Consider the following 14502-nt stretch of genomic DNA (forward strand, 5'->3'; position numbering starts at 1 on the left):
GTGAGCTGACTTTAACCTCGGAGTCAGCGAGGCTTGGCCACGTAGGGTGTGCTGGGAGGGATGGACGGGCTGGGAATTCAGTGCCACCAGTGGAGCAGCCTGAGCACTGTAAGGTGAAGAGCACCCCCTCTACATTTGCTGATGAGAGACAGATGTAGTTCTCCAGAGCCAGATTGTTGTCTCTCTTGTTTGCTTTCTGCAGCATCCTGGGACTCTCAGGCGGGACATAGTTCTCCTTCACATACTGCAACTCGATCTTCTGGTATTGTCCAAATTCCTCCTTACTCCTCAAATAATAACATCTCAATTAGATAGACTCCATTTTTTTTTTTGTTTCTGGGCCATATTTCAGTCATAGGAAAAAATGCAAATTACAACAAAGTGCTCATTAACAAGGATTTCTTTAAAAGGAAATAAGCTCCCAGAAGTCTCAGGCGTCTCCAACACGTGTTTTATGTCCACATTGAGAAGTGACATTCCAAATGATCAAGCCCTATATGATCCTGAGTCATGTAAGGGGAAAAAAAATCATTTATTGAAGGATTTTGGACAAAAAGTTTTTAAGGCTGTTTTAGTCAGGCGAGGTTGAAGAATAATGGTAACTTTGGACAAGTTATTTGACTTTTCTGCGCCCAAGTCTTTTTGTCTGTAAATAATAATGATAATACTTAACAACATAGGGGACTTCTGAGGGTTAATTTTATAGGAAATAACACCTATAAACAATTAGTATAATGCCTGGTATATTATGAACATTCAATTATTAGCTGTCATTATTGTTACTGTTTGTCTCAAATATTGTTTTTGCTAAGTCTTGGGGAAATAATATTGAATGAGACATTCCAAATCACTGTGTAATGGTGGAGGCAGATATGAGGTTATGTGTTCTGGTGATATGAATAAGATAGAGTGTAATAAACAATATAGTACAGTTATGATAAAAGACCCACCCTTGAGTTTTAGTGCTTTTGAAAATGAAACTTCAGAGCTTTTCCACTGTGGCCATGTTCTTTCTGTCTTGGGTTCACATAGAAAGAGAATTTTTTTTTTTAATTACACTTGAGAAAGGTTAAAATGATCAGGTCCTGCTATAGATAATTAAATCAGCATCTCTGGCCTGCTCCCAGTTTGTGGTTTTTGTTTCTGTTTCTGTTTTTTTAATTTCCCTAGATGATTCTAATGTGCAACCAAGAGACAATGCTTTAGATATTTTTGCTTTCTCTATGACATTTTCCAGAATTCTATAGGATAATTCCTTTCTTTTTTTCTTGACATTGGAAACTTAAATAATTCAAGCTGTGTAGAATTTTAGAATTTTTAAAATGCTTTTATAAAAAAATTTTTTATGAAAATGCTTTTATAGAGTTTGTAAACTAAATCTCATTAAAGCTTCACAGTAGTTCTTTTAGAAAAGTATTCTCATCCCCATTTTATAGAAAAGATAGCTGATGCTCAGAGTAAACACACATAAAGAAAAAGGCGCTAGAAAGAGGATTTGAATCCAGGTGTTCAGAATCCATTCTTTCTGTTTCTGTTGCCTTTCTAGGAGAAACTTCCAGCCACTGTTTACGTACTTGGTAGTCTTCTCTTGCTGCTGTATTTTCTACCTATATAGCTTTATGATCTGTTGTAAACTCGTTGCTCATTGTTCATCTGGCTGAACCACGTGGGGTATGTTCCTTTTTATATTTCTCTCTTTCATCCTGGCTCTAATGCTCTTGACCCTACTTCCACCTTAGTTGTAATTTTTTGGAATGCGGTCACTATTTCTCAACACTCTTACTAAAACTTTCTCTTTTAGATAAGATATATACCCTTTCCTAGTCTCTCTTTCAGCAATGAGTCCCTGCCACCAAGTCTTTTTGGTATATGCAAGTTTGTTTAATATCCAAATCTACTCTTTGAATGCAAGTATCCCTTGCTATCCAAATCTGTTTAGTTCCTGAGTTTGGATCATGAGAACTTGGATTCAAGGGACACCTCTACTTAAGGTCCTTCTGTTATAAATCCCTTTCCCCTGTGGCCAAATGGGAACACATGAATAGGCTCTGTTTGGCAGTCTTTACTTATTCTCATTGAGTTGTCTTTCCATCTTGGATGGATGCTCCTTTCCTATTGCCTCCTTTCTTTTCTCTCTCCTCTTCCACTCAGCTCCCAGCTCCATTCTACCAAGGAAGGAGACTAAGGGAGTGCATTTGAGGGATGGGAATGGAGGGCATTCCAGTGCTGGGGCAAGTATATGTGAAAGTCTGGAAGCCTTACAGTCTCTTTCAAGGGCCCGTTGTTGCCACGGCTGGCAAATAACAAGAGTGCCTCAGCCTAACTTGTGTTATGTGAAGACTTCCTCACCAGTGGTGAAGGTGAGGAGGCAAGAGTGGATAAAGGACTCAGAGAACCCTGTTTGAGCATGGCTGCTTTCTGTACCCTGGTATGGAACACTGTTGAATGGACTCTTTTGGGTCTATCACTGTTTTATCTCTTATGTTACAGTTAAGTGTTCTTCATCAACTTAGTAGTTGTCCATAAAATCAGATTCAAAAGATGAAACTTTTCTCAAGACAAGTGTTACTATTTTGTTCTTTCCAATACAGTCCAGAAACCAGATTTCACTTTTAGATGCCATCTGTGAACTCAGCTGTTCACAATACATCTTTCTCTTAAAATTTAAATGCTCTTGTCCTCCCAAGTTCTCCTTCTTACCCAGAATCACTGGAAATAAATTCTGCATTTCTTCTGGCATAGAATCAAGGAAAGTGGGTAATAATTTGGTGAGTTTTGGCGAGCCACTTTTTCCCCGAAAGAATAACCCAGCTCCTGATCAAATCAATACCACCATGTCCATTCCCTGTAGGAGGAGATCATCAATAGCCATTGCTTTGCTGTCTTCTTCCTGGGATTGGGTCAAGAGTGTCTAGAGCCAGTTTCTGTCTTTTCCCTCGAGCCCAGGATTCTGCTGCTGCTGTACTAGGGTGCTATGGAAAGAAAACCTCATGTCTAATATTACCGTGCCAGTTGGATAGACTTCATTCTTTTTCTTTTCCGGGCCATGCTTCCAACCCCGCCTCCCCCCCCCCCCTTTTTTCTTTTTTCTTCATAAGGGGAAAAAAGTTCTCTGTAGAGTTAGGCCTTAAGATTTTATTTGAAGGGTAAAGAGAAGTTTTATTATAAAATTCAAAAGCTTTATAGATTTGTTTGACTTTCACCTTATTGTTAAGTAACTGGATGTTAAGGATCATTGGAAAATTGGAGTGATAGTCAAATTCATCTATAGTAGGATGTGTAGGATTTAAACCAATAGGTTAATCTTCCAAACAAATACCACACCTGCATTCTAGAAAATGGATATTTTTAGAAGGCTCATATTCTATTTTTCATAGGAGTGACAGATTTATTTATTTTTTTATAATATCCTTTTTTAAAAAGATTTTATTTATTTATCTGAGAGAGAGAGAAAGAGAGCATGAGAGGAGAGAGGTCAGCTGGAGAAGCAGACTCCCTGCGGAGCAGGGAGCTCGACGTGGGACTCGATTCCGGGACTCCAGGATCATGACCTGGTCCGAAGGCAGTTGCTTAACCAACTGAGCCACCCAGGTGCCCAGAAGTGACAGATGTAAATAATTTCTCAGATTGTAGCAATGCTCCTATTATAGATGACATATTCCAGTGATAATTAACTTTTTTTAAAACTGCAAAAATACAGAGGGATTGATTTTAAGACATAAATAAAAATAAACTAAGGTTTAACTGTGCAGAAAGTTATAAAAGGCAAACCAAAGCAATGTCAGATGAGGCCCAAAGCGGGGCGCCTGGGTGGCTCAATGGGTTAAGCCTCTGCCTTCGGCTCAGGTCATGATCTCAGGGTTCTGGGATCGAGCCCAGCATAGGGCTTTCTGCTCATCAGGGAACCTCTTCCCCCACTGCCTGCCTCTCTGCCGACTTGTGATCTCTATCAAGTAAATAAATAAAATCTTTAAAAAAAGAAAATGAGGCCCAAAGCAAAAGTCAAATCACTTGTTGGGACTCTAGGGGAAGAGGTTAGGGGAAGATTTGGGATGCTAGGAGTGTCATCGATGGCCAACTCAACTGCTTTGCTTTATAAACCAGAAAGCTACATGTTCCGTGAGTTACCTGAGATAACCAGTTTATGGTTTCTGGCAGAGCCAGAGGTTGGGCCCCGGTTTCTTGATTCCCACTGTTTTTTCCTTCTTGACTCCCACTATTCTTTCTTCTATAACATGTGCTACAAGGTAATTACTAGATTATTCTATGTTTTGTCTTGTTTTGGTAAGAAGTAAAACAGATAGTCCCTTGGGTCTCTGCAGTGGGAAAAAGTCACCATTGTGAAGGAGGAAAAAAGGAGCCTTTGTGTTTGCATGTGTTCAGGGAGGTTTCCTGTAAAACGTCCTTCAGTTTGTGATGTAGTGATTTAGGGTGGGGTTGACCTGGAGCAGTTTCTGCCCTAGTTACGGGGGTTGTGGAAGTCCTATTGCCTGTTGAGTCGTGCCCAACAAAAATCTCGTCGAGCAGCCTCTGCACAGCACTTTGTACACAGGGACTGGGGAATAAGTGCTTAGCTGAGTTGAAGTGATAGTGGCAGGAATCATAAATCAGATTTGATGCAGTCCTGATAAAGAATTGTGTATTGTCTCCACTGTGACATTTGACGGATACTGTGCTTGAACTGTCTGCTGTGGCACGTAACGAGGAGCTTGATTTCGGCTGACTCGTTTCTCAGGAACATGTGTGTGTGGAGGGCTCCCCACCCCCGCTGGGAGTCAGTACAGGAGAGGGTTCCTAGACCAGACACTTGCCGTGCTTCAGGCAGTTGGTGTGCCCTGTCTGTAGGCCAGGAGATTTGTCATTAGCCTTGCCACCCCTGAGACTGCCTCTTGGCAGCTGTCGTGTGGTTCTTCCCCAAAAGGAACAACCCAAAACAACTAAGAAATATGAAGGTTCCCTGCCTTCCTGTCTATAACTTCTGAATCTGTGACTATCTTTACGCCCTTCTCTCCTGTCTCTCCCACCTCCTGTTTAAGGCACTTCTCTACCTCTTTTCTGAATCCCGCCCCTTGCCTCTCACTGAAGAATGCTCCTTCTGCAGGTGTCTCCCTTCCGTGAGCTCCTTCCCCTCAGTGTGCAAGTCCCTCTTCACCGCAGGCTCCCCACCAGGCAGAGCATCTCTCCTCCTTCCTTCCTTCTGTGACCGAGCCTCTTGCGTACGGAGGGTGGCGTTCTTGCAGTCGTTCGACTTCCTTACCTTTCCTCTCTCTCTCGCCCTCTCTGGTCAGTATCTGCTTCACTGAGACGGCGCTGTCAGTTCTTAACTTGCTGTTCCAGAGGACCGCCTTCGTGCCCGTCTTACCTGACTGTTCTGCTGTCATTCACCTCTCTGCTTCCTGAACTCTCTGGCTCTTCAGGCTTCTCTTATCTTCTTTGGCTTCTTCATTGTGACTTATCCCTTCTGTGCCATCCTTACTCAAGAATCTAGCTGCCTCCTTTTCTTATTATGTGTTTCCAGGGTTTTTTCCTCAGTGTTCATACGGTAAGAGAGTGCTGCTCTGATTTAACTTTCCAGCTCAGATTTCTTTCCTGAACCCCAGACTTCACCTCACTGGGGATCCTACAGGTCCCTCAGATTCAGGTCCCTCAGATTCAATCTCTACTGTCCCTCAGTCACTTCCTCTGTTCCCAATTTCATTATCCATCTAAATCAGATACAAAAACCTTGGTGTCATTCCTCATTTCTTCTTTGTATCCCTTAATATAGTATCACCATCACTTGTCACTTCTTTTCCATCCTGAGTCGTCCACACTATCAGTGGTGCTGCTAGTGCTGATGGCTTTTATTGGTCTTTTTTTCTTTATGGGGAAAACTTCTCTTTCTTCTGTAGCTCACATTTTCCCACTGTCTATACCAAATGTCTTTGGCTTTGATTCTCCTAAATGAGTACATAAGGCCACAAGCCAGACTATTTCTAGATGAAGTACGGTGTCAGGTATAAACTGCTGTAGGGAGATTAAGGAAGGTGAAACCCAAGGAAGAAAATCCTGGATTTGATGATTTGGGTGGTGTCTGGCCCTGGGGTAAGTTTTGTAGCATAGTGAAGAGTCCCCACACCATTTCTCCTTTGGTGTACCTTTGTCTGAGATAGCATTCAAGTGGCGTCCTTCTGGTCACTGAAACTTTGTTGTCAGGGTCCTTCTGCTCTTCTGCTCACCTGATCCAGTTAGTAGATTTTGCCAGTCGAGACCTCAGTGTTCTCTTATTTGTGTCCCTTTGATTTTTTTCCTCTTTGAATTTGAATCTTCATCAGTCATCTTTTTGTTATCATTCACATTTAATTGATCATCAGGTTATGATGGTTCATAATCAAGTTGTAAATCTGTCCCTTCTTTTCTTTTTTTAAAGATCTTTTTTAAAGATCTATTAATTTATTTTAGAGAGTACGAGGGAGTGAGTGGGTAGAGGGGCAGAGGAAGAAAATCTTCAAGCAGACTCTCTGCTGAGCATGGAGTCTGATGCGGGGCTTGATCCCACTATGTATGAGATCACGGGCTGAGCCAAAACCAAGACTTGGAACTTAACCAACTGAGCCACCCAGGTGCCCCTTAATATTTTATTTTTATGTGATATTTAGATCTGATGTGAGACTCAGACCTACAACCCTGAGATCAAGAGTTACACACTTCACCGACTGAGCCAGCCAGGCACTTCCCTATTATCATCTTAAATGGAAAATCCAGTGGACAATTTTTAGTTTTTTGTCCTATTTTATCATTCTTAACACCATTGATCACTGTCTCCTTCATAACCCTCTTCTCTTGACTCTTGAGACTCTGTTCTCCTGCTTTTCTTTTCTTTTCTTCCTTTTTTTTTTTTTTTTTTTTTTAAAGATTTTATTTATTTATTTGACAGACAGAGATCACAAGTAGGCAGAGAGGCAGGCAGAGAGAGAGAGGAGGCAGCAGGCTCCCCGCTGAGCAGAGAGCCCGATGCGGGGCTCGATCCCAGGACCCTGGGATCATGACCTGAACCGAAGGCAGAGGCTTTAACCCACTGAGCCATCCAGGTGCCCCTCTTTTCTTCCTTTTTAAAAAATTTTTGTTTATTTATTTGACAGAGGTCACAAGTAGGCAGAGAGGCAGGTGGGCGGGGAAGTGGGGGTGGGGAAGCAGGCTCCCCTCCGAGCAGAGAGCCCCATGCGGGACTTGATCCCAGGATCCTGAGATCGTGACCTGAGCTGAAGGCAGACTCTTAACCCACTGAGCCACCCAGGCACCCCGTTCTCCTGCTTTTCTTACCATGTCTTTGGTGGTCTTTTCTTGGTCTCCTTTGAGGGCCCCCAAATATATTTGTCCTCTGGCTTGATCTCTCCTGACCATGTCTGGGCAATCTCATCTATACTCATGATTTCAGCTACCACTCATCTATTGACTCCCAAGTCTTTTTCCTCAGGGCACCCTCTTCCACTGAACCCCAGATCTGTATTCCTCATTTGTTTACCAGATACATCCACTTGGAGGTTCCACAGAACTTTAAATGCAGTGGATATGAAAGGGAACTCATTGTCATCTTCCCCAGACTTCTTTCTTTTTCATTTTGCCTTGATGAAGGGTACCATCAGTTGCCCATCACCCAGATATGACACCTTGGGGACATTAATGCCTCCCTTCTCACTGTCCCCATTCATTTGGTCACAGATCCTATTGAGTCTACTGCCTAAATTCCTCAATCTCTCAGGTCTGCTTTCATATTTCTGTCCTCACTGCCTTAGCTTGGATCCTCAGTATTTTCTTGCCTCATCAACGCCTTTGTCTCCTCACTGCCCACAACTGCAGTTGTGTCTCCTTCTCCCTCCTACTTCCAAATCCCATACTCAGCTGAAATTTGAGTGCTTATTCTATCTTACTTACATGTGAAATGTTGTGCATGCATTCTTACTTAACCACCACATTAAATCACCATTCTTTTACTTTGGAAGAGAGTAGGTCCAGGTCTTAAAAATACAAGTGGTAGGAGAGAGATTTGAACCCAGGCTGTATGCTCCAGAGCCATGAATTTAATTAACCAGTTCATTGAGCACCTTTCACTGGCCACCCGTCTTTCCATATTGTAATCTTTGGAAGCATGTCATTGGTCAAGGTAGTTAAGGTCCAACTCCTGAGAGGGAACTATTGACATTAATTATTTGGGATTCTATGAGGAAGATTTATTTCTTCCCCTTATTCATTTACTTAATCATTTATATGTTGTAGACGTATTTAGTTTATACTTGGGTTTATAATTCAGTACTATATTACTTATTTAACCAGCTCTCATTTTTAAGATGTTCAAGTTATTACCAACTTTTTGCTATTATAAAGCCTGACAAACAAATATTTTCTTAGAAGTCTTGGCTTACTGTTTTGTTGGTTTCTTTAGAGATATTCCTCAAAGTAGGATTGCTCGGTAGGTACATTTAAGTCTTCTGTACATGCTTCTCGGGGTGGGTTTTTACCTTAAGCATCTGTTTTTACGTTGCTGTCTTTCTAGGAAGTGCTCTTAACACCCTTGAGATTTTGCATCCCTCTTTGGGATTATGAATAGTTCATCTTTAAAACCAGGAACTCAACTGTTCATGCTGATTTATTTACCTGTGTAGAGTATTGTGTCAAAGAATGCACTGCAATATCGGGGAAATTCCCAGCATGACGCCCAGGAGTTTCTGCTGTGGCTTCTGGACCGAGTTCATGAAGACCTCAATCATGCTGTGAAGCAGAGTGGCCAGCCTCCTCTGAAGGTGAGGGTGTGCATCCTGCTGGGGTAGCCAGGGAGCCGGAAGCAGGGGGCTCCAGGGTGGTTTAGTGAATGGAGTGAATGTAGATTCTTCTCTCAAAACTCCACTGAGGAGTTCTTGTGGTTTGCATTTAATTAATATAGTGAAATAAACTAAGCTCTGGGTAAGTATAAAGTTCAGGGGTACTTAGAGGATTTTCCTCGTGTTTACTGCTTGCTGGCAGCATAAGAAAGATGCTGTGTCTAAGGAACTAAGAGTCTGGGGATGGAGGACATATTTGCATGTGTGACTAGCTTTAGACTATAGTCAAGTGATTCCAGGTCACTAAGCTGTTTTTAAGGCAGAAATTGCTTTCTTTTCCAGTGAGACACATAAACTTACAGATTACTGAAATGAATACACACTCAAAAAGGAAATGAATGGATGTCTTTGCTATTACAATTGGATTTGAGTGTAGGAACTGAACCCCTAGAATATTCTACTAAGAAATAGTGATTCTTCCTTAGTTTTTATGCATGCAGCCTTAATATGATTGGTGAAATGATTTATATAATGGAAATAATTAAGACCAATGAGTTGCTATTCTCTTGCCATTTTTAAAGGTTTTGATAATTCTGCACTGTATCTCAAAATTTCAGTCTGTGATTTTGGTAAGGTGTTAAGTAATTCCGATTCAAGGTCCCTCTTTGCCCATACACTCTGTACTGTCATAGGACCACGTGATTGTGGCTAGCTCTCCCACCAGACTGAGATGTACTCAAGGTCAGGCACTGTGTCTTATTTATCTTTGTGTCCTTGTGCCCTTTGCGGGGCTCTCTGTACATGCTAGCAGGTGTTCAGTGACTAACTGTCAGGTGGATGGACATGAAAAGACCAATTAAATATGCAGCAGAGTGGCTGGGCACCAAATCGAGCAGCACAGCTGGCAGGGGCTCGAGCGGGTGGGCACCGTGGTGGGGGTTATTTCCTGGAAGAGCCCAGAGGGAGACCTTCAGAGCTGGAGGGAGATGGGAGCACCCTATGGAAGGACTGCCAGGCTGCCTGGGTGGGTGGAGAGACCAGCACAGGCACGGTCTGTGGAAGAGCCTGTGACATGCATCCTCGTGACCCCCGTCCTGGCCACTGCTTTCTGATGCCTTCAGCACATTCTTTTCACTGGAACACCTGGACCTGATGCACAGCTTGTAGAGGAAGTCAGGACATTTGTGACTGTTTCAGGTTTATCTTCCATCAAAAATTGGTACTTCTAATGTGTGAAATTGTACTTGCCCTTTTTTTAGCCACCATCAGAGACTGATATGATGCCCGAGGGACCATCTTTTCCTGTCTGTAGCACTTTTGTACAAGAACTTTTTCAAGCCCAGTACAGGTATGAGCATATCAAATTGTCTCTTATGTGGTCTGCTTGACATTGTTCTAGATGATCTTACTGTGTGTGTCTCTCATTTTTGTCTTTGAAGATCTTCTTTGACATGTCCTCACTGTCAGAAGCAGAGCAACACCTTTGACCCTTTCCTCTGCATTTCTTTGCCAATTCCTCTACCGCACACAAGGTAAGAAGAGCAGGTTTAATAAAATTAAGACTGTACATTCCTGTGTATTCCTTTCCTCTGTAGGATCCTGTTCGGTCTCCTTACTTACTTAGGTAACGAGATTAGTGATAAATTGAATACAGGCATTGTAAAAACCTCACAGAAGTCTGTAAATCCCAGTCTGAATTTGCAAGGTGAGCAGGCACGTGGGGCAAGCAAGTCTTTTTACAGTCCCGGTGGTTGTCGTCTGTTCAGTTGCTTGTCCACTGATAGTGTGGGGCAGGGGGAGGGTTGTGGAGTGTCTTCTAGATTTTCTAGAGACTATATGTTGCATTTTTAATTAGTTACTTTATTTGAACTGTTTTTTCAAAATTTCTGAGAGTTAGGCTGTTGTAAAGAATATACAAAGCACAGAATCAAGTGTTGATATGTTATATTTTGTTTGACTGCCTTTTCCAAAGGTGTCTTGATTATTGTTTTCTGGTTCCGCTTAGGTCTAGATGAGATCCCACCCCCCCCGACTTTGGCTTCCAAATAAAGGTGTGGGTTAGCTTCAGTTTTGTGTTAATTTCAGATCAGGTTTGTTTTGTTTCTGTATTTTAGTTGAAATAAATGCCTAATGAGAAGATCTGACTTTGATCTGCACAGGCCTCTCTATGTTACCGTAGTGTATCAGGGGAAATGTTCTCACTGCATGAGGATTGGTGTGGCCGTGCCTCTGTCTGGGACTGTCGCCAGGCTTCGGGAAGCAGTGTCTATGGAAACAAAGATCCCCACTGATCAGGTAATAAGCCTGCTCAGGCCGATTACACATGAGCCATAAAAGTGTTGCTTTCTGTTCTCCTGGAATTTTCTAACAGTCCTCTGCCAAGTATGGTTAGATAGAAATGCAAAACCAGTTGTGTCTGTGTTAAGGAAAGAAATCAAGACCCAAAGAAGGAAAATGTACATCAAAACTGTTCATGCTTCATTTAATTATACATATATTTTTAAAAGGAAAGCTGTGACTTGACACCAAGACCTTCCTTTAGCTTTGCTTATAAAGCACAATTACTCAGCCTTTCTTAAACTATCCTTACGGATGCTTATGTGGACAATTGAAAGAGCATCCCTATGCTATTTGAAGGTCAGGGAGGCTTGGAAAACTCCACTAGTGGCTCCTGAAAATCCCTTTCCATTATGGTGATAAGGATGGATATCTTCTTGCTGGTGTAGTACATATGGATGCTCCACATGGTTTGCTTCCTGCTTAAAGCTGGGTCAGAGACTCACTTCATTTAGATGCGAGAAAGGAACGTTGTGCCCCTTCTGCCTTCTTTTTGGGGGGGGGTGTAAATTTTTGATAAGTAGTTATATTTAAATTGACCCAAAATACTTTTGGCTTGTTTGTGACTTGACATTTTTGCATACAGTTTTTACTCAATTCACTATTAGGATTTTATTTAGAAAAACATTTCTGATTTTAGATTTACTAAGAAGGATGATCCTGTGGTAGAATAACTTTTCCCTAGATAGCTTCTGGAAGCTGCTGTGTAATCACGTGATTAATAAAGGTGTTTTGTACTTTGGCCTCATGTGGCTTCATTTGGGAAGTTACAGTAAAACATACAACCAATGGTGTTGCCTTAATATAGCGAATATCTCGTATTTTCATAGGCCAAGTACTGGCGTGTTGATAAAATGTTCATATTCTTCCTTACTTTCAAGTCCTTTTTGACTCTTTTTTCCCTTCAGGGTAAGGGGAAAGATTGAAAGAGGGAGGCAAGCTGAGGTGTGTGTTTCTGGGCAGATCTGGTTGTATCTTTAAAGCTTCAGTGCTCTCTGGCTCTTTTTGCATGTGGTTTAAATGGCTGATAGAATTACAAGTTTGTTTTTGACCTTAGCTTGCTGGAGAAAGTAAATTATCTTGCATGTTCACCTGCAGAAAAACAATGTGGTTATTAAACTCATCAGAAGAAAAATACGCTAGGGATATTTTTCTTGGACTATTTGTGGAATGTGCCACCAGCCTCTTTAACCTCACAGACTCATAGTATGTTTGTGTTAGCTGAGGGGATTTTAGGGGTCCCTTCCAAGCCCCTCATTTGAAGGAGGCCCAGAGAAACCATGTGACTTGTTCAAGAGCATAGGGCTGGTTGGTGGCAGGCTGGGACTGGAGCCTCTTCGTGACCAGTCCAGTGCTTTTTCTCTAGACAGTGCTGCTAAGCGTGTAGTGAGCATCTAAATGTTTCCATTGTATTCCCCCCCCCTTTTTTTTATTGTGAAATACTCAACCATTTCAGAAACGGGACTTAGAAAGTGGAAGTATCTTGTCCTAAGTATCTTAGAACTCAGAGTTACTGACTCTAATACTGTGTTGTATATTCACCCCTGTTTTTTCCTGTGCATATACTACATTCGTTATTTTATAAAGAATGGAATCATTTACACAAATTATTTTTTATGTCACTTCTTATTTAATTAGGAGATCTTCCCATGTGCATGTATGTGCGGCTCATTCTTTGTAATTACAGTAGGACTATGTAATATACTTAACTAGTTCCTGTTGTTGGACATTTGGGTTGATTTCGTTTTTTTTTCCTTTTACAAAATCTGTGGTTGTGTGACATTTTTAACCTGAAACAAAGAAAAGTTATTGAGGTAGGAGAAAGTTTCGGAATTAGATGTGGACTCTGCTTGTCTTGTTGACAAGTCTCCCACCTCTCTTCAGTTTCTCCCCCTTGTGAGACAAGGGGCTTATACTTTATCATTTCCTAGGGACTCTTCTTTACAAAAACTTAGAGGAACTCTGGATTCCGTGACATTGCATTCTGAAATGAGGGTATGTTACACATTTACAGAGGATATCGTGCTTCTATGATTCTCTCACTGAAGGCAAACATTGTGGGCCCTGTGACAGGTTTCAGTCCCTCTCATGTCCCCACAAGCCCTGACAGACTGGAGAAGCTCATGGTAGAATCAGGAGATCAATTTGTATTGACTTTCCAGTTACCCAACTGTTTACATTTTTCCCATTTTTAGATTGTGTTAACGGAAATGTACTATGATGGGTTCCATCGTTCCTTTTGTGACACAGACGACCTGGAAACAGTCCATGAAAGCGACTGCATTTTTGCCTTTGAGACTCCAGAAATATTTAGGCCTGAAGGAATTCTCAGTCAAAGAGGTAAATGAGCATCTGTTTCCATAAGGGTTTTCAGGTTTCACAACTGTCTACCCTTTGAGATGTCTATTCTATAATGGCATACTTTTTTTTAACTATGGTAAAATACCCATAACTTATTTTTATGATGGTATAAATTTTATGGTAACATTTCCCTGGAACAAGGCAGTTCTCACTGCTTTAGGCAAAGATATTTCTTTAGTTTCTAATCTTTCCTGCCTGCAGTTGGAGCATCCCCTATCTGAGGCTCAGAACTGACTGAATCCTCCCTCCTTTTTGGTTAAGTGGCGTCTTAAGCATCTTATGACAGCATTTGAGAAGATGTATGATGCCATAGCTGCCTTTTTTTTTTTTTTTTGCCCTTTGTTACCTGCTCCGATGCTTAATTTCTGAATTCTGACTCTGTTCTAAAATGTTTGCTTGATACCTTGCTTTTAAGAAATTTGCATCAATAAGCAGCAAAAGAAAGTCTAGCTCTGGATGGTGTTGTTCCTTTTCCTGTGGTTTGGAACTTAGCCTGTCTCTCTACTGTGGTTGGAGGATTTGGGGGGCTATTTCTGATTTTGAAAGTTGCTAGGCAACTCGAACTTTGTTCCTGGCCTTAGTGTTCTTCATGTTCTTCTGGGGCTTCTGTTCTTTTTCTTTACTTTACTCCAGTGATTATTAAAGCATGAAAGGCACCTGGGAACTGGTTAGAAATGCAGATTCCCAGAACCTACTGCAGACCTACTGAACAAGAAGCTCTGGGGCTGGGGCCCAGCCTGCGGTTTTTCACAGGTGATTCCAGTGCACACCCAAGTGGGAGAATGGCTGAACTGAGAACCTAGTCTGAGCAGTGTCTTTCTCCTGCCATGTTTTTTAGAACTGAACCTCCCTGCTCATCCTCTTTTCTTCTGCTTCCATACCCTGACTTCTGACTTTCCCTCGGAATCTCTGCTTAGAAGTCCTGCATCGTCTTAACACTCAGCATTTCTTAGACTGGATCCTCCTGCATTTCTTCTCTGGAATCATGGTACCACCATCCTTCTTT

The 14502-nt window shown here is 41.7% G+C and overlaps 1 protein-coding gene across 2 annotated transcripts in view; it reads left to right on the plus strand.

Annotated features, from left to right (window-relative positions):
• USP31 (ubiquitin specific peptidase 31) overlaps positions 1-14502 on the plus strand; it is a gene marked incomplete at its 5' end in the record, with an annotated part of 59767 nt that overhangs the window by 17802 nt on the left and 27463 nt on the right. For both annotated transcript variants that reach the window (XM_080831677.1, XM_080831678.1), the window contains 5 exons: positions 8643-8780; positions 10058-10146; positions 10238-10330; positions 10958-11093; positions 13331-13475. In XM_080831677.1, the coding sequence (XP_080687803.1) occupies positions 8643-8780; positions 10058-10146; positions 10238-10330; positions 10958-11093; positions 13331-13475 (601 nt within the window). The remainder of the gene's footprint in view (positions 1-8642; positions 8781-10057; positions 10147-10237; positions 10331-10957; positions 11094-13330; positions 13476-14502) is intronic.

Source organism: Martes martes (genome assembly GCF_963455335.1).
Source record: "Martes martes genome assembly, contig: SUPER_18_unloc_1, whole genome shotgun sequence".
NCBI classification, from domain to species: domain Eukaryota; kingdom Metazoa; phylum Chordata; class Mammalia; order Carnivora; family Mustelidae; genus Martes; species Martes martes.